The sequence below is a fragment of the Protobothrops mucrosquamatus genome, unplaced genomic scaffold (genome assembly GCF_001527695.2).
Source record: "Protobothrops mucrosquamatus isolate PMUCROS unplaced genomic scaffold, P.Mucros_1.0 scaffold106, whole genome shotgun sequence".
Classification (NCBI taxonomy): domain Eukaryota; kingdom Metazoa; phylum Chordata; class Lepidosauria; order Squamata; family Viperidae; genus Protobothrops; species Protobothrops mucrosquamatus.
The window spans coordinates 1,403,015-1,422,935 of NW_015386478.1; the positions used below are offsets into that span (position 1 = coordinate 1,403,015).

Sequence of the window (19,921 nt, forward strand, 5' to 3'; positions counted from 1 at the left end):
CAGATGTTAAGTATTGAAAGAATTTCCCTGGGTTCCTTTCTCCAAAATGGGAGAATGCAGGCAAATAAGACACAAGGCACACTGCTAGAAGTTGATCTGTTTATTTCCCCATTACAAAGGGTTTGTTTTGGGGGATTACAGAGAAAAATGGAGTTCAAAACTTTTTATAGTGGGACCAATCCTTTGGGCTTGGGGAAGCATGGGTTGCTTATGTGTTGGTTCTAATATACGACTCTATCACCAGGTCAATCTTAATTGTCCTTCCTGGTGTTTGTTGACTTGCCTTTCATTGTATAGATGGTGTCTGGGCACTCTATTTGTGGATACAGGGAAATGTGACTGAGCAAGGTATTTGTCTGGTTAATTATTCTTGCCTAGGTACTTGGTTGTCAGTTGATAGCTTAGCAGAGATGCAGATTAGCAATCTATTGTCACAATGTATTTTCCATAGTTTCCAGTCTTGGTGAATCATGGATTTGTATTAAGATTAAAGGATAGCTGAGACAGTGAGAGAAATAAATTCCAAATTTAATTTGGAATAAAGAATCCCCTATACTTATTCTTGATTATTAAAATAAAATACTGAAGAGAAGGGTCCTTGGTGCTCTCTGAGCTCGGTTGTTTTCTCACAGACGTTTCATTGCCCAAACTGGGTAACATCACCATGACGTTGATGTCTGATGATGTTACCTAGTCTGGGTAATGAAATGTCTGCAAGAAAACAAACAAGCTCAGAAAGCACCAAAGACCCCTATTTCCATCCTGAACTACAAATTATTCACTTTTTTTTTTTCAAAATAAAATACTTTCCACAGAAGAACTCCTAAAAAGAAAAAATAAGCACTGGCAGACCAATCCACATAGAAGTCAGCAAGTGAAGCTTATGTTTTCTGCACAGATGAAGAAAAGCAGCAGTGATAAAGAAGCCAGATATGAAGGTGTGTTAGAATTGTAACACTGCAGAAGTGAAGGGCACATCAGATGCAACCAGGATTGGAGGATAGGGGTGGGAGAGTCAATCTGGTTTCTTAGTCATAAATGAAGTGTTCTTTGTAACATTTTTTTTTAACATTCTACAATGTTCTTCAATATCTCATTGAGATATTTGTCAATGTGAGAACGCTTATCTTTGTTGATTCAGGTAAAACATATAAGTAGGTCCAATTATGGAATTTTGTGCAAATGTGGAATTAATAGTTGATTACTGAATTGTATAACTCCAGAGGGCAGAATAAGAAACAATGGTTGGAAACTGATCAAAGAGAGAAACAACCTGGAATTAAGGAGAAACTTCCTAACAGTGAGGACAATTAATCAGTGGAACAGCTTGTTTTCAAAAATCGTGGGCGCTCTATCACTGGAGATTTTTAGGAATAGACAGTCACTTGTCTGAAATGGTATAGGTATCTGGCTTGAGCAGGGGGCTGGACTAGGAGACCTCCAAGGTCCCTTCCAGCTCTATTCTATTCTATTTAGTTTCATCTAGTGGTTAAGGCACCAGGCTAGAAACTGGATGAGCCATCTGGGTGAGCTAGGGATAGTCACTTTCAGCCCTACCCACCTCATGAGGTTGTTGTGGGGAAAATAAGAGGAAGGTGTGTTGGATATGTTTGCTGCTTTGAGTTATTTGTAAAAATAATAAAGGCAGGATAGAAATAAATGCATTTGATAGAAACAAAGCATGCAAGAAAATAAAGTTTAATGGACGTTTGTACATCGAGTATAGGATAAGACCTGAATTTGTGATGCTTCCTTGGTGGTTTTACAGTACATAATTATAAATATATAGGGAATGCTGTGCTGATATTAGAGCTGTTAGTTGGGGATATGAATCTACATGTAGTTTTCAGTATAACTGATGAATGAAAACCCAAATAAACACAGTGAATGTTAGTCTGAAACTTAAAATTAAGGAATTAAGGACGAAAAGAGTTTTGTCTAACAAAGAAAATAGAATGAATGATTGTAAATTATACACAGCTAACAAAAGAAAAATGTAAGTAGATAAATGAATGCATCTTAGTAAAAAAGTAGAAAAATTGATAGAGAAAAGTGTGCATATACTGATAATAAAGTAGTGGGCAGTGTATAGGCTAGTGTAAAGAATGAGTGTTGAAAGAAGCAAAAATAGTTGTAAGCAAGAGCATTTCTTATTTACTTTGTTATACATCAGTCAAAACTATGTATGCAATCTGCAGTTTAGTAAACTATCTCTATTTCTAGAGTTCACACAACAGTGAATCAATACTAACTACCTCATTGTATTTTTATCACATTATATAAGTCTATTTATTTATTTTATTTATTTAAAACATTTTTATAACTGCCCATCTTATATTGAACGGGCCAGTTCAAATCCAATTCTTCTCCAGATAGTTACAATACAGACCTATTCAAAAAATACGAGTTTGTACACTCCTGAAAAATAAACCCTGTTGCATTCAGTCCATTAACTGTCAGACGAGCACATAGGAGGCAGGCAATGAAAAGAAAACAGCGAGCACACGGCACGAGCCACAACGTAATACGCCCACACGAGCGGTATCTCTTACTCCGGATGTAACGTTAATCTTTTGAGACATCTTTACAACTAACACGTCCTGGATCAGGATCTGCTTCGTCAACTGCAGGGAAGGAAGATGAAACCCTCCGCAAAGATAAAATACGTGGGACAGTTTTCAAAATGCCGCCGCGCTTTTTTTTACGGCAGGTCGAGAAGCTGAATCTCAGGGAGGGGCGCGGAGGAGCATGAAGAGGTTCACGAAAACCCAGTGGAGAGCGAGCGAGGCAAACAGTCACAGATCCCGACGTATCACCTGAGCCCCCCTCACTGCGAGGAAGATGCATTCCGACGTCACTTACCCAGGTAGGCCAGCCGCCCTGCGTTCCGAGCTTAGTAACCCCGGAGACCAACTAGCGTTAGTAGCTACGGCCCGGAACGGCTCCGACATCCGGGGGAGGAGCCGGTCAGCCTGAACCGTGCGCGGGAACGTGGAGGAGACTGAAGGAGCTCGCAGGGCCCGGGAGGAACTTTCCGCGGTAATGGCTCCGTTTTGGGTAGCGATGGGCCGAGTATAAGAGGGAACAGAACGGGTGGCGGCTTTTTCTGCAGGGGCTTGTTGGACTCGGTGGACAGAATGCTTTCCAATGTTGAAGCTTTGGCGGGGTGGCAAGTTATACCCGCGGGTGGGAAATCGCCGTTTAAAGAACCGCGCCGTTCTTGAGCAGAACGGGGCTCTCAATGCCGATTTCCGTTATCTTTCTTCCCGCCGTCCCAAAGCGGTTGTTTTCTTACTTTACGCTTCTGGCATAGCAGGATACGTAACTGCGCTAAGAAGGTGAAGAAGTTTGCGGCACTCAGGTTAGGCCAGTGTTTCTCAACCTTGACAATTTTAAGGCATGTGGACTTCAACTCCCAGAATTCCACAGCCAGCAATGCTGGCTGTGGAATTCTGGGAGTTGAAGTCCACATGCCTTAAAATTGTCAAGGTTGAGAAACACTGGGTTAGGGGCTGATCTTTTCATCTCCAGGTATAAATGGTTGTGAAGTCTGGATGTTTTTTCTTTCTTTCTATAGTTCTTGCTGTTGGATTTGAAATGTCTTGAGGAGAGCGAGATCATTAACAAATTGGCTAATCGCTCTTCAGTGATTGATGGCGTGGAATCTGGGCCAATGCATGCTTAGGTTGAGTTTAGTTGTTCAGTGTTTTTTTTTACATAGGATTAAAGATTTGTTCTGTTGGTCGCAATAGCTGAGGTCCTGCTTTACTTTTATTTCAGGTAGTCACGCCGAAATTATTGCAGATAAAGTTTTGCATAACCCTTTAACATCATCTTAATTTGAGTGGGATGCCTGGATTGCAGCCCAATATTTAGTTGAACTGTGGACGTAAACATAAATCCCATAACTGTAGAAAGAATACTGGCATTCATATGAAATAATTAGTTATTGCATTACTGGCTGGCTAATTTAATTTTCCTGGAGTTGTATAGCAAAGTAGACAGGACTTCCCATCAGGCTGGCAAAGTAAAGTACAAGTGCTGGCAGTTAAGCTAGCATTTATGTCAGCTATATAATTATCAGTCATCTGGTGCTGATGGGCTACTAAGGATGGAGCGTAGGCATCAGAGAAATTAAATGGGAGGGCTGGTTTAATAGCCCTGTGAAAGCAGCCACATTCACCAGAACTGAGCCTTGGAAGGTTTTTGTGAAAGAGTGGTTGCTTGACTGTCTACCATGAAGAAAGCATTCAGAATCACCGTGGGTAGCTTTTCATCTGGATAAAGTGATGGGGGGAAATTAAGGTACTACCATGCCATTTTTACATCCCCCAGTCACTATTTGCTCCCAATGGATGTCTGCTTGCCCCCAAGTTCTGCTATTAGGGATCTGACTAGGAACGATGCCATTCCACAGGCATTGAACTCTTTGATTGTTGCTTATCAGGAGTCTTCAGCTAGTAAGAGCAAAATTACCAGACCCCAAAGATGTGCTACTTAGCAGAACTGCCCTGGGCAGTTATTTATACACATTCTCACACACATACACTGGGTATATATGAAAATAAGTGGGTAGGCAGTTTTTTTCCCTATTGCCTCATAATTTCCTAATTGCAAAGGTGATTATATCTAATAGGAACATCTTTTGTTGCCTTTCTTACTTGAGAAGTACTTGATGACCATTAATCTTCTGGCCACTCATGAGATGAAAATCTGCTTCATTTCCATACCTGCAGTCTCAAGGCAGCTATTAGTCAAAACTGAATATATGTTGTCTGGTTAAAAGAGACGAAGCAATGTCCCTAATGCTGACCCTTTTTATCTATATATAATGTTACTACAATTTGAACAGAAACTTGTTGATCTCAATATAATTGAAGTTTCAGTCATACTTTTTTTTGTTCATGTAACCATTTTAAATAGATGGAAGGGGTCGTTGAGAAACCACAGATTCAGTTAACTGGATTTAAGTATGAAGAAAAGGAAATTCTAATCCAGTTGCTTCTGAAATTAGACTGTGTTTTCCTTAACAGTGAGGTAAGTAATAGTACTTGATAAAAATACATAAGGTAATTATGGGCCTGCAGCAGTTTTATTGGAAAGTTTCTGATTGGAAACTGAACTCAGTTTCTTGTCTTGGTATAAATGGATACATATATACATATATTATTTTCTTTCAGGATAAGTATCATTTGCAGAATGGAAAAAAAGAGTAAGAAATTAAGGCATGAGATAAGAAAAGGAAGCACAGTACCAAATGGGCTCATAGGTATTAACCTATGACTCTTATCATGGCTTTGATCATTAGATTTTTTCACATATTGTTTTTCAGTAAGACAAGGGGTAACATGCCTGTAGCTTTTGCAGTATTCCTTATTAACAGTAAGGGCACAATAGTCATTTTGGCACATTTTGATCATATTGCCACAAGTACAACTAAAGCTCAGGTTTACCCCAAACATGCCCATACCATTTTATGTAAGCTAGAATATTCTGTGCAGCCAACATACTATTGTGTGAATCCCATGAAGAGGTACTTGTTAATGGAATGTGCTGATCCACAGTAAAGATGCCTGCTAATCTTTAAATAACAATTCTTTTTTCTTTAGCAGTATAAAAATTGTACTCATCTTATAGCAAAAAGGCCATGCAAGAGTGAAAAGTTTCTAGCAGCATGTGCAGCAGGTAAATATAATATACTTTAGTTATTTCAGATGATACAGTGACCAGTTGCATATAATGATTCTTTGGAAAAGAATGGCACATGAAAATATAGCAGAAACCTTGACATGGATTACTGTGCTGCTTATATACAAAGAAGAATATAATTTGAAACGTCTGAGTAAAAAAAAAACACATGCTTTTTAAAAATTCTTTATATACATCCACATCGTCATGCATTGAGAGCAAGTACCATTATGCAAAGTGCAGAAATGGAAGTAAAAAATGCTAAGCTGAATGAATTAAAGGCCAAAATTCAAGACATAGTTTATGTTAACACATTCATTATTCCTCTCCTTAGCTTTCAAACCATTCTCACTTCTACTCCCAAACATGAATTGTTGATGGCAGTATTATGTGGATACCCTGTTAACTTAATGCATAGTAAGGTCCTCCTAGAACCAGCTGTTAGGCTTGTGGTGGCTTTTGTTACAAATGATTTAATACTAGAGAAATTGAACTATATCCAATGCTTAATTTTTGTATCACCCCCACACATAACATTACCTTGTAATTTTATAAAATGCATTATCTATTACTTGACTTACAAAAGTAAGTTTGGTGTAAGTGAATCACTGCAGTTGTTAAGATAGTAACATGGTTGTTAAGTGAATCTGGCTTTCCCATTGACTTTGCTTGTCAGGTTTCAAAAGGTGATCACATGACTCCAGGACATTGTAACTGTCATAAACACATGCCAGTTGCCAAACCTCCAAATGTTGATCATGTGACCACAGGGATGCTGCAAAAGTCATGTGAAAGATGGTAACGGATCACTTTTTTCAGTGCTGTTGTAACTTCAGATGATCACGAAACAAATGGTATAAGTCGAGGGCTACTTGTATTCGGCTCAATGATATTCTTTCTCCATATTTGAAAACACAAAACTTCATTGAACTTATTTTATTTTTATATTCTATTGCCTTTAAAGTTGTTTGATTATTTTTTCTCCAAATATATCTTTTGGTAATATCTCTAATAATCTCCATTAAAATAAGTACATAATGATTTGCCTCCAATTGAGTTTATCCTAATAAGAGGAATGTATCCCTCCAAACTGATAGGGAGATTTGGGTAGCTCTCCAGAAAAGATTGGCTTTGTCAGAGGCATTAGAAATTTTTATTGTAAAAATAAGGTGTTTAAGTCTGGTAAATTCAGTATTTCCAGATATTGAGGAAGTCCCTTAATTATCACTACAAGGCCTTAAGTCAAGATTGGTATAACAATGGATTTCTTTTTCATTAAGTGTTCAATTTTCATATCATATTTAAGTCCCGGTAGTTCATAATTTTTTCCACTTGTTTTTTTCTTAATCCTAGTTATCACCTGATATAGGAACATCAATGAAGCAGAGTTTCTTTTCGATAACTGTTATATCAGACATGTTATAAATGTTGGTTGTCTGTTTGAATCTTAAAATCCTGTAAGATCTTACCTACTCATTTTTGAAAACCTTACCAACTTTATAGTCCCAGTAGTTTTTACGGATCCAAATCTCTGTCAAAGTTTCAAATGAATAATTCTGGCAACTCGGTCATGAGTTATAGTCAGTTTGTGAAATTTTGCTGCTGCCACTGTTCAAAGGGTAAATTGTTTCTTATTATTAATTGTAAAAACTATGAGTCATCAAGGAATCAGGCAGCGCCAAAATATAATAAATAAAAAAATAAAAATAAGCTAAATGTGTATAGGTTTTCCTCCTTAACGTAATCATTCTAGCTACAATTACATTAAATTAATTATACTCAGTAATATTGGCTTCCCAGTTTTTAACAAAGCATACTTATTTGGGATTTAATTCTTTGAAATATATAGGCATTTGTGATCAGGAATTCCTGATATTGTAATTAATTTGGAGATTGCCAAGATAGTGACCAACCTGAGGGTGTGAGGATACAAGGTGAATATAGATAGCCCTTCATCTACAACCACAATTGGTACCAGAATCTTGGTCGTTGATTTTGAAGTTGACGTAAAGCAAGATACCACATGACCACTTCAATGAATGGTGGGGCAAGGAAAGGCCATGAGCCTCTCGCCCTACTTGGGAGGTCTGGGTCCTTGCCTCATTGGGGAGGACATTTGCAAAAATTATGGCATTTGGTAGGATTTGAGATCCGTTCCTTCAGCACACAGAGGGATTTCCTCTGGAGGGGAAAATACTATAAAAGCCACCATTCTGAATCTTTCACAACACTGGGCTTCAATAGCCTTTCCCCTCCAGAAGAGTGGAAATGCTGCTGTTCACTAGCATAGTCCCCTATTGAGGGATGGAAGTGCTGGTATTTTCCCTTTTGGCATTTACTAGCATTTTCACCAAAATGTGAGGTCTGTTCTTTCAGCGCATAGGAGAATTAACTGCATGGAGTTAACTCTTCCCAACTCTGAATAGAAATTGGGTTGTATATAACCTTCGGTTTGGATTACTTTTTTTTTACACCGTTTTTCTCTGTGTTAGTCATTACAAGTAGTCCTCGATTTACAACCACAATTGAGCCCAAAGTTTCAGTTGCTAAGTAAGACAATTAAGTGAATTTTGCCTCATTTTATGGCCTTTCTTGCCACAGTTGTTGTGAACTGCAGTGAATCACTGTAGTTGTTAGTAACACCATTGTTAAGTGAATCTGGCTTCCTCATTGACTTTGCTTGTCAGAAGGTCACAAAAGCTGATCACCTGACCCTGGGACACAACAACCGTCAGTTGTCAAGCATCTGAATTTTGATCACGTGATCATGGGAATGCTGCAATGGTTGTAAGGGTAAAAAATGATCATAAATAACTTTTTTCAGTGCCTGTACTATAGAAAGTACCAATTGTGTAAGAATATTTGTGAATTAGTAATCTTTTGAAATCTGCTAGCTTGTTCCTTTTGTTCTCTGTTGTGACTCAGCTAAGGTATAATTGTTATTACTGTTTATATTTACATTATTTGATGTTTCTCATATTTCTTCTAGCAATCCAATACATTGTTTTTGACTATATGTGAACAGAATATCTTAAATTAGTATTGTTTATGTTTAAATGGACTATGTCTATTTGTTTCCAATCATGCTTGTGCAAAAATAACTTGAACACAAGTTCCATTGCTCATCTCTATTATTAATAGTTATTAACTGCTCAAATATTAAAATTACAGTCTCTTAGTGAGAAAATTGTTTAATCAGAGTTTAGACAGAAAGAGAATGCACTTTGGCAATAATTTATTATACCGGTATTAGAAATGAGCTGAAGAAGATTCTTGGATGAAAAGTGAAACGTCTTCAAGTCCAGTTGCCTTTTGAAAAAGCACTTTTGGGAAATACCATAATACTTAACAAATTCAAGATCTCCTAAAATGTCCCCCTTAAGGATGACCACATATATTCACAATATTCCTATCTGGATTGAACACAAATGTCTGTCATTTGGTTCTGAATTTTTAATAACATGTATAATAAATGAGATTTGAATTACTATTATGTATACTTGATGTAGTTATAGCATTTAAGTATCTGATAATTATGATTTCATTCATTCAAGCCACCATTATTTTTATCAATTCCCTTAAAATATGCTATAACATATATTTCAATCAGAGAATTCGGTATTATAGCATAATATAATAGCTTGTCCCAAAGAGGCTGAGAGTACCTTTTCATCAGATGATTGCTGGCATCCAAAACTAGCACCTATAGAAATACCATCTGGTAAAATACTACTATGCAGTGGCACAATCTGCTTTGCTCTCCAATGAAACTGATTGGAATCAAAATATGAAACAAGTTAAAGTTTGTTTTTATGTAAAAGAGGTATTGCTGCCACTGATATGAATAAATAACGAAAAATTAGGCAATGTGTTACCTGTGAGTATATTTCCATAGGATTACAGTATTTATTTATTATAATATGATAATATGCCACTAAATACATATATAGGTCTTAAGCTAAGATCAGGATTTAATGATGCCCAGGAAAAATATACATTCAAAAAAAAATTCTGAAAATGGTTAGATATAGTAATGTAAAACATCATTTAATCTCTAATTGTTTTGTCTTAAGAATTTTTGCTTATTTTTATATTTGACCTTTGTTTGACAGCAGTTTGTTTACACGAAAATTTGGTGGTTGACACTTCATTTGTTTTTTAGGAAAATGGGTACTAACTAAGGACTACATAATTAATAGTGCCGAAAGTGGCAGATGGCTTGATGAAACAACTTATGAATGGGGTTATAAAATTAAAAACGATTCTCTTTATTCACCTCAAATGCAATCTGCACCTAAAAGATGGCGCGAAAAGCTCAGTCATTCTGGTGCTACAGGAGCTTTCCACAGATGGAATGTTGTTCTGCTTATTATAAGTGGTGATAAACGAGAGGATTCTTTGATAAGGTAGGGACAAGAGCTTAAATTTTATCTAATGAATGATTAAGTCATTAGAAAATAATTGTGTTTTTTTCTTATTACTAAGCTTGATATCAGATCTTTTGTAGTATTCTTTATCTGATACGTTCTTAATATGAGTTAATCTCTGTAATTAAGCATTAATTGTGAGTATATTTTTAGTGCACAAAGGAGTGGAACAAAATTCTGTTTTTGTACAGGTGGCCCTTGATTTAGATGGCAATTGGGAATGGCATCTCAGTCTCTAAGCAAAGTGGTCATAAAGCAGGGCTGCATTGCTTAGCATTGCCAATCCCTGTAGTTCCAGTTGCTATTTTTAAGTGAATCCCACAGTCACTAGCTGAGGCAACTTCTTGCCAGTTACCCAAAACAAAGTCGCTGGGGGAGCCAGCAAGAAATTGCAAGCCCTAGGCAATTGTAAGTGGCTGCAGCTTGGTGGGGGAGTGTCACCTTATCAAATGGACTAGACTGTACACATGACCAGATAAGCTAATTCTACCTTATTTATTGTACGGTTACATTAACAGACTTTTCCAAGTCTGAAGGTACAAATCTCCCACCATCTCTTTTACAGCCTGAGAAATTAGTTCCTTTCTGAGTGTCTTTCTCTGCTCCTTGTGCATCTGTGGGTGTGCCCTCTCTTCTCTAAGCATATCTTCCAACCATTACACGGAAGAAATACACAAAGGTGTGTGGGAAAGTCAAGATGTGTGTGCAAGAGGTGGGGTACGGATGTGGTGTGTGAGGCAGTGTGTGAGAGATGTGCAGTTAGAGGGTGCGAGATGTGCACTGTAGGATGTAAATATGATAAATCCTAGGTGGGATGGTGTACAAATGTATATAAACACACATGCATGTATACCAATCTTTTATTTTAAGAATCTTTCCCCATTTACATCAAACCATGACACAAATTTACCATGGCAACATTTTTCTGTCATGTTATATTTGTCTCAGTCCCATCCATGAGATAGAAATAAGTTATCTTTAGATGTACTGATATTAAAGCAGTATTTTCCCGTTTATTCTGATACCATTCCAAGTGCAACATCCAAGATATAAAAATCTGATTGATTTTGTTACTCATTACTGATGAAGAAAATCAAATGACTTCAGTGATTCCAATCAGGCAAAAAAAAAAATTGGTTATGGGGAAAGCAAATTTCAAGCCGAAATAGTTTTCTGTCATCTTGGGAATAGGTTGATAGTACTTAAATTTAACAGCGGAAAATGTCTGAGTTTTATTGTTGTTTTAATTATTTAGCATTCAGTGTTTTATTCTTCGGTATTATTTCTTCCCTTAGCATCATTTCTACCTGGAACAGTTAATAGAGCTTGAACAATGACATTCATTTATAGTAATAAGAATAGATAGGAAGTTTTTTTAGGTAATGGAGTATTGTTAGAGAGATTTACATACATATATATACATATACATATACAAGCACTTATATTCACAAACACATATGTACATATATCTATTCTGTGATTGTGGAAAAGACTATGGGAAAAAATTACTATTTTTTATAAATTTAGGTTTTGAAATAGAATCTTATTTGCATTTGAAATATTTATCTTTCCATTTTTTTCAGAGTTCTAAAAGCTGGGAAAGCCAATATTTATGCAGCACTAAGTACACCAAAGGATATTACCCATGTTTTAACTAATAATACAATATTAAATCAAGGGAAACTGGAACATCTGTTTGGGGCTCCGTGCTACCCAATTCGTTATTTAGGAACTTATCTTTTAGAGGCAAGTATATAAGCAAAATTCATGCTTTAAACAGAGCTGATGAGTTGCGATCAACTAGTTCTAAGTTAAATTATCACTGTGTAACGGTTCTGACTGAATCCTATTAGTTTCTGAACTTTGCATAAAAATAGCAGATATGGTTCTAAAGTGAGAATCATTTAGATACCATTACATTCATTATTTTGCTTATGTTGAATCAAATATGACACCATGCCTGTGATTTTGTATGTTTGAGATTAGCCAATCCTGGTGGTCAAGAATTGCTCAACCAGAGGGAAGAGTTATTATAGCTTCAGCCCAATTAAATAGTAACTTGTTAAATGTGTGTATGCAGTTGGCATACACACACACTAATACAGTGTTTTTACTTTTTCACTTCATGTTAGCAGCACCTAAATTCAAAAGATACACTTTGTCACAGTTGTCTGTTACAGACAAATTAGGGTCTATGACTCTTTTTTTTTTGGTTTTTATTTGCTTTGCTTTACAGAAGAATGAAAGAAAAGGGATATAAACACATCAGAATACATAGAGTAAGCAGTTCAATATTTGAACAGAGTATTAAACCTTAATCATATGAAATAATTTAACACTCTTTTTACTCACAACAGAATGGACACATATCACTGAATCAAGTATGGTGGGTCTCTCTTTCCATCATAAACAAATAACTTTGGTATGCCCCAAAATTCCATGTTCAATATGTTTAACATTACATTCTTTATTTTATTTATTTGTATAATGTTATTTATATTACACCTTTATTATTTTTACAAATAAGATAGCAAACATATCCAGCACACCTTCCTAGAATTCATGATCTCCTTGTTTTTCCTAGTCACTAGACCAAACTGGCTTTCAAAATTAACATGTTATTCTTCTTAAAACCATATTAACAAATTTGTGGATACTTGTCTAGGTAGGATAAATCCATATACATGTAAGTATTCCCTCCATGATTTTATACTTGGAGCATAATGAAATTGACCACCAGCCTTTTCCTAAGAATTTTTGATGTGTCCAATAAACATGAACATTCTAATGTGGAACACATGATACATATTTATTACTATTTGACTCATAACTATTAATTTGCTAATGTCAGGTATTCAAGTTCTTTATTCCAAACTTCTTAAATTAATCCATATTAATCTTAATAATGTTTTTAATTGTCTTTTTAAACATATGTATTCAAAACTATCCAAAGCATGTTTCAATGCTAATAATCCAGGAATGATAATTACTGTGAATACAGCTAGACCAGATTGCAAAATCAAAAGATGTTTTAATTGAATGTAGCCATTTCCCAATTTTAGACAAGGCAAACTTTCTGCAGTATCTCAAATGGTTTTGAAAAAAATGACTGGCAAAAAGCTGATCTAAAGTGTTCATACCCTATTAGCCAGTGAACAACACCAAAAACCTTATGATTGTAAAACCAAGAAAATCCAGAATTCTGCCAAATCGCTTCTAGAAGCAGCAGAATTAGAAACCAGCTTTAAATCAAGGATTAAGTTTTTATCCATAGTTTTTTGGCTTGTGTATTAGTTCAGAGAATAGCTTGTTTATTAGCAAATGGAAAGCTATGATAAATTCATTTCTGGAAATTTTCATATATGTAATTAGAAGGGTAAAATATCTTCTGATGGGCTATATTTTTTCATGTATCATGGCTTAATCTTGGTTAAGAGTGATATACGTTTCTATGCCTAGATTTCTTCATTCAATCCCCATATACTATATATACTACTGTATAGTATGTAATTGAAATGATTGATGGATATAATGTTGAGTACAATCATGTATAATTATGTATAGATATTTGAAACCTATTCTATACGTTGATTGTTTAAGAAGGTTCTTTTCAAAATTATTCCCTTTGATTCACAATTGCTTTAATATAAACAGTACTATTTTATATTAAGCTGTGTATTTCTGCTCTAATTATATTTCAACTATAATTTTTTGAGTTCATACTATTCTGTTGACTAACACCTTGCGTAGTACAAAAAATAATATATTATATGTAATACTTAGAATGAAATTAAAAACAATGTTGAAGAATACCAGAAGAAAAACATTAAATATGAGCAAAAATCGAGAGGAACAATGGTTGATATGCAATTTGATGAAATAAAAAATGCCCTTATCAAGCATATATATTATCAACAGGTAAGCACTAATCTTTATAAACCTCTTGCTGTAGTAAAAGTTGCTTCAGTTTTAACACTTGTTAGTTCCGGTAATTTGATACCTACTTTAAATAATGGACACCTGATAAACGTTATCTCCTTTGGAACACTCCAAAGTCTTTTCAGGTTGGTGGGGGCCTTTTTGAGCAATTTAAGCTGTTTTGGAGGGTAACTTTTCTAAGAATTGTACTTACCCATTTAGAGCAGGGGTCTCCAACCTTTTTTGGATTGGTGGCCTGGTGGGAGAGGGAAGGGCAGGTGCCTTATGCGCGCATGCGCAAATGTGAATGTGGCCAAACATGCATGTGTACAAACAGGCTGCGCATGTGCGCCACGCAAACCGGGCTGCGAGCATGCGCACAAGGCTCTTAGTGACGGTGCCTGTGTGAGGCTTGTGGCATCACCGCCACCAGGCTCGAGGTGATGCTACCACCAGTGTGAGGCTTGCACTGCGGCCTGCAGCAATTCCACCCCCGATGCAAGGATCATGCCACCACCCCCGCACGAGGATCGTGCTGCGGCCTGCAGCAGTGCTGCCCCGGCATGCAGTTCATACTGCCATCCCGGCATGAGGATCATGCTGAGGCCCACCTGCCGCTTGCGGCGGTGCCGCCACCTGCACAAGGTTTGTGGCAATGCTGCCACTTGCATGTGACACATCGCCGCTCACCTGTTGAGATAGTAGCGATGCTGCCACCTCCTGCACAACACTTGCAGCAACAGTGGCATGGGGGGGTGAGCACACGCGCATGCATGCCCAGCTACTCACACGGCCCGGCAGCCAAGAGGCCATGGCCTGGTAATGGGCCGTGGCCCATAAGTTGGGTACCTGTGATTTAGAGGGCTGCAAAATCTTTTAAATGAATTCGACTATAATAATCAGTATTCTTATTAGAAATTAGCAGGACTGATAACAATATTATGTCTATGCCTATTTAATGTGTCATGTAATATTTCTAGGCGTCACAATTAACAAATTAAATATAACAAGAACAACTTGTTTTTAACTGACAGGCAATGCTAAGCAAATACACTCAAATGGGCGAGAAGATGGAATGCAACAAAGAGGTAAGATTCTGAAACAATGAAGTTAGAAGGATGCTTAGAAGTGACATGCAAAGTGTATCCTTTCACATATTTTTCTTTTCCTCTTGTTTCTCTTTAAATGCTATTCTGGAAGGATTTAATTTCAACAGGTTCTTTTTTCCCCGGAGATACTATGCATACATTATAATATAGTTTAGTGATAGCCATAGGTTTTTGCTAAATTGAGTATGGAAATGCAACTGCTTGCTCCTAATTTTTTTTAAAATCTAGTTTAATGTAACCATATTATTTTTAAAAACAAATTCTTGAAGGAATAATAAACTTTGTTATCATAAAAATGTGAACTAATTCTTCATTGGTTATAACTGTTTAAGCTTAGCAACAATAATAGTAATTGCAATCCAAACTATTAAAGAGCCTACATGTACAAAAAATGTGCACAAAATTCTGTATTTTAATTATCTGGATCACCTCGAAAGCTCTACTGGAGTAATTAAGTAAACTTGAATATTATTATAAACCTTTTATGACTATTGAAATATTGACAGGAATATCTCAATACAATGCATATTTTCGCAGTAATTGAACATTTCTTTAGGGTGTGAATCCTGCTATTAATGATAACTTTAGATAACTCAGAGAACTAATATTGACTGAACATAACCCCCTGGTTAAAATATAGTGATATAAAACAACAATGTCTTGTCATCTCAGATGTTTTGGAGTTTCATACTATGTTTCCCCAAAAGTAAGGCCTACCCTGAAAATAAGCCCTAGTTTTGGGACGAGGCACAATCTTAAAAATCAAGCTAAGACGGGAGTAGGGGTGTGGATCTGCCCCATGCGCCCCGTACCCACTTACCTTGCAACCAGGCCTCTCCTTCCCAGCCCACTTCTTCTGAGGCGTCTTCTGCAGCCAGGCGTGCATTTCTCAGTCACATGCCTTTCTTGGCCTGTGCAGCCAAGAACCGAGCTGTGGATTGAATCCACAGCTTGGTACTCGGCTGCATTGGCCTTTTGGAAAGGCCTGACTGCAAAATGCAGGCCGGAATGCAGCTGCAGAATGAAGCTACTCCTTCGGCTCCAAAAGAAGTAGACCTGCTGAGTGGAGCTGTCGGTACCGGAGGTGAGTAAGACATCCCCCCAAAATAAGACGTATTGCCTCTTGGAGGCAAAAAAAAAAAAAAAAAAAGACCCGGTCTTATTTTCAGGGAAACACGGGTACTAGCATTCTTGTGGGAATATTTTGGGACAGCTGAAAATACTGATGTTCATAGTTTAATTTTTTTTAATCTAAATAGAGTATATCTGTAACACTTTCTTTTTTTTGAAAGTGAAGTCTTAAAAACCGTATAGTCTGAAAAATTTAGATTAATTTATTTTGCTTACCGTATAATCAAGTACAAGAGAAAAACAAATGTTAATGAAGATTCTTGTAAAATTGTGGATACCAGATATCAACCAGTCAAAATATAATTTGTTTTCTCAATCATCCAAATTACAAGTTTTTCTTTATACTGTTAAGTTATGTTCATATGGAAATATAATCGATTAGTCAACAAATTCTTACTATGAATCCAGAAAGATTTTATTTATTTTTGTTAACACCTAATAAAAGTATGTTAATAATAATTCTTAAAAGTTTTACTTCTTAGCTTGAAAATGCTCCCTGTTCCAAGAAAAACAAGATATTGGAAGAACTAGTGGATGATCATTTTTTTCCAATTGCAATCACAGAATTTTTCTCTGGAAAAGATTGTATTCCTCCTGCTAAACTAATTCATTCTCTTTTAGAGCATATTCTACAGGTGAGAACAAACATCTGACTTGTTATTGTAGTTGACACACAAAATAATCACATCTTGACATTATAAGTGTTAACCACAGCGTAACTCTAAATTATTATTTATTTTGAGATTGTGAAAATTAAGATTGTGTGGTAATCTTTGTACTTTTGAACACTGTGATATAATTTTTAGATGTACATTTAAGCCAAAGACTAAGACATGTTACATTAGGCCTAAATTGGTTTATTGACAGAGACAGAGCCAAAGAGAGGCCTAAAGAAGCAAATTAAACTATACACACGATTGGCTACAATAGCCAGACATTTCATTGGATATAAAATCTCATGTGCTTAGTGACATCAGTGAGACTATTAGGATGTAACTGAGATAATGGGGCCAGGACTACAAAGATAGTGGTGTTTTAAAAAGAGGCAGTATTTAATGAACGTAGTCTAGGGAGTTAGTTTCCTTTGCTTTTCCAGAGTTCTGCTCACCTTCCAGTAACTTCGCAGCTTGTTAGCATTCCTTCACCTTCTAAATGTTAGATGGCTTAGCAGACAGTATAATTTTTTGAGAAAGTATTTTTGTAATAGGATAATTAGCCATTTGATACCATTTACCTAAGCCAATGCTTCATTTTTTTCTGAGAAGATGGTATTTGGGTTAGGGTTAAGCGTTTTTAACTTTGTCAAAATCACCTATAATACCTACCTTCAGCTTTGTTATGAAGAAAGTGGATTGCAGTGAAGTAGAGACTTTGTTTAAATGACAGATCCCCAAAAAGTAAGAATATGATTTGGGAAAATACAGAAGAATAGAAAGAATGTAAGACATTCAGTTTTAAACTAAAATAATAATCAAATGAAGTTTGGAGCAAAACATGAAACTGATACACATTCATGCTTGTTTACAGGGCAATTCAGACCCTACACTTTCTGTTCAGTTTTTCCATATGATGTATACTCTCCTCGAACGTAATCCTCCTTGGAAATCACCTTCTACGCTAAGGTATTATCTTGAAATTCTTCAGTGTCCTGTTTGTAAGAATGGAACGTGGTCTCTGATGGACATGCTTGTCAGGTAAAACACTTATGGAATTATTACAGCAAATAGAATTTTGGTTTTTGATTTTCACATGAAGTGAATGTTAAGCTGTTGAACAGCTACTATTAATAAATCTATATTTCTTCCAATATAGAGGCACTGGATTAATTGAGGAAGATTTTGATCTAGAACATTGATCTAGAGCAATTCTCTTCTGGGAGAGGTTAAGATTCATTGTTAACAATTAAGTGACCTTTTACTTTTCCTTAAAATCCACCATAACCAGAAAAACCAAAATAGATGGCATACTTTTTAATTTTATATTTAATTAGATTTTTAATTTTAGATTTAATTAGATACCAGATCTCTTTCAGCTCTGGTTATACCTTTTCCACAGACCGATCAGACAGAAGATTATAAATAAGCTATTGATAGTACAGTATTTCCAATGCTACTGTTCTTTTTTATCCAGAGATGATACAGCTACTGTTATGTACTTTCTGCAGTGCAAGTTTTAAATCTTTCATTTATTTTCATACACATACATCCATGAATACCCAAATTTTGAGTCTGGCTGGTCAGACTAAGTTTCAATTAATGCTCCATTATGTACAATAGCACCAAAATCATTCTTAATCATAATATAACTTTATTATCTCATCTTGGTATTTTTCCATATTAATACTTTATCCTGTTCATATGGAAGCCATCTCAGACTTTGCAAATTAGTCTTTGTCTTGGGCTGTTTCTTGTGGAGTCTTTTTACATGTCTTCACTCTGGTGTTTTTTTGCTCCTGCTGCGTAAGATAAAATCTGCCAGACTAAATCTTTGTCCTTTGTGTCTGCTTTATGTAGGTCTCATCTATATGTTAGAGCTATGCAATACTTGAGATTTCAAAGCAGAAGAGTACTTTGAAACATCTGAGGGTGAATGTTTAAATAGCCACCTCCCAGCCTAGGCCCATTTGTATTTTCACCCACACTCATGACGTAATATACATGACATGCATAGCAACAAAATAACTGCAAATCGGTGTTATAATAACCTGATAATGGCAATATTTACACTATGTCACGGGTGTTAAGCTCGATCACGTTACATGACGTATCACGATGTTTTTTGTCTTTGTGGAACTGACAAAGACAGTTCCTGTGCATGACGCATCTGGCCTGTGGGCCGCCAGTTTGACACCCCTGCATTATGCTGTCATCCATGACTTAAGGCAATTTTTTGCCACCTGCCCATCATCTTTTGCCTTGATCTTTTCCTAACAGTAAAGCTTTGGCCTGAATTTTCTCCTCTGCCAGGTCTAAGCTTTTATGTTTTCAGCTCTAACCCCATGAAAGATCTTAACAGTATCCAGTTGATCTTGTTCAGTTTACTTTAATGAGTTTACATTTGTTACAAATCTTTTAAATAATAATTCAAAAACTAGGAAGTCTGTGTTCATTTGAGATTGTGCTCTGATATAGTTGGGTCAGGTTAAAGAAACTTCAGAGTCTATTCAAATTATTATTACTCAAATTATTACTCAGTGTTGATTCATACAGCACAGCTTCCAACCTGTTATTCTAATGCTTTTTCTCTGTTTAGTTTTTGCCTGCTTCCTTTTATGAAGATTCTGTTGCACAATTGCAGCTTCCCATGTACTACGATAGTAAACATATTTCAAACTTGTAGCAGTTCAACTTTCTGATAAAGAGATTTTGTTGCATGAATGGCAGAAAAATGCAAAGTTTATGTTAAACACATCCATGAGATTATTATTAATTCTATATGAAAAAGGAGTTTTAAAAAGCCTTGAGTGCAATAAAAGCTAGCAAAAAGTTTAATTACTTTAATAACAGATGCACATTTTCTAGAATGCAGAGGTTCATAAACAAAACTATTTTTAAGGAATTTAAAACTGTCAAAGTGATAGTTGAAATGTATACAAAGATACAAGGATTATTTTTTAAAACCCGCACAATAATAATTGAAGCCAGTAAT

At 36.0% G+C, this 19,921-nt stretch overlaps 1 protein-coding gene across 1 annotated transcript in view; it reads left to right on the plus strand.

Annotated features, from left to right (window-relative positions):
- The first annotated feature begins 4,923 nt into the window (after positions 1-4,923).
- Positions 4,924-19,921, plus strand: part of SLF1 (SMC5-SMC6 complex localization factor 1) — a 32,312-nt gene continuing 17,314 nt past the window's right edge. The window contains exons 1-8 of the mRNA XM_015812679.1: positions 4,924-5,037; positions 5,610-5,685; positions 9,851-10,094; positions 11,699-11,861; positions 13,899-14,033; positions 15,068-15,121; positions 16,756-16,908; positions 17,801-17,967. Of these exons, the coding sequence (XP_015668165.1) occupies positions 4,924-5,037; positions 5,610-5,685; positions 9,851-10,094; positions 11,699-11,861; positions 13,899-14,033; positions 15,068-15,121; positions 16,756-16,908; positions 17,801-17,967 (1,106 nt within the window). The remainder of the gene's footprint in view (positions 5,038-5,609; positions 5,686-9,850; positions 10,095-11,698; positions 11,862-13,898; positions 14,034-15,067; positions 15,122-16,755; positions 16,909-17,800; positions 17,968-19,921) is intronic.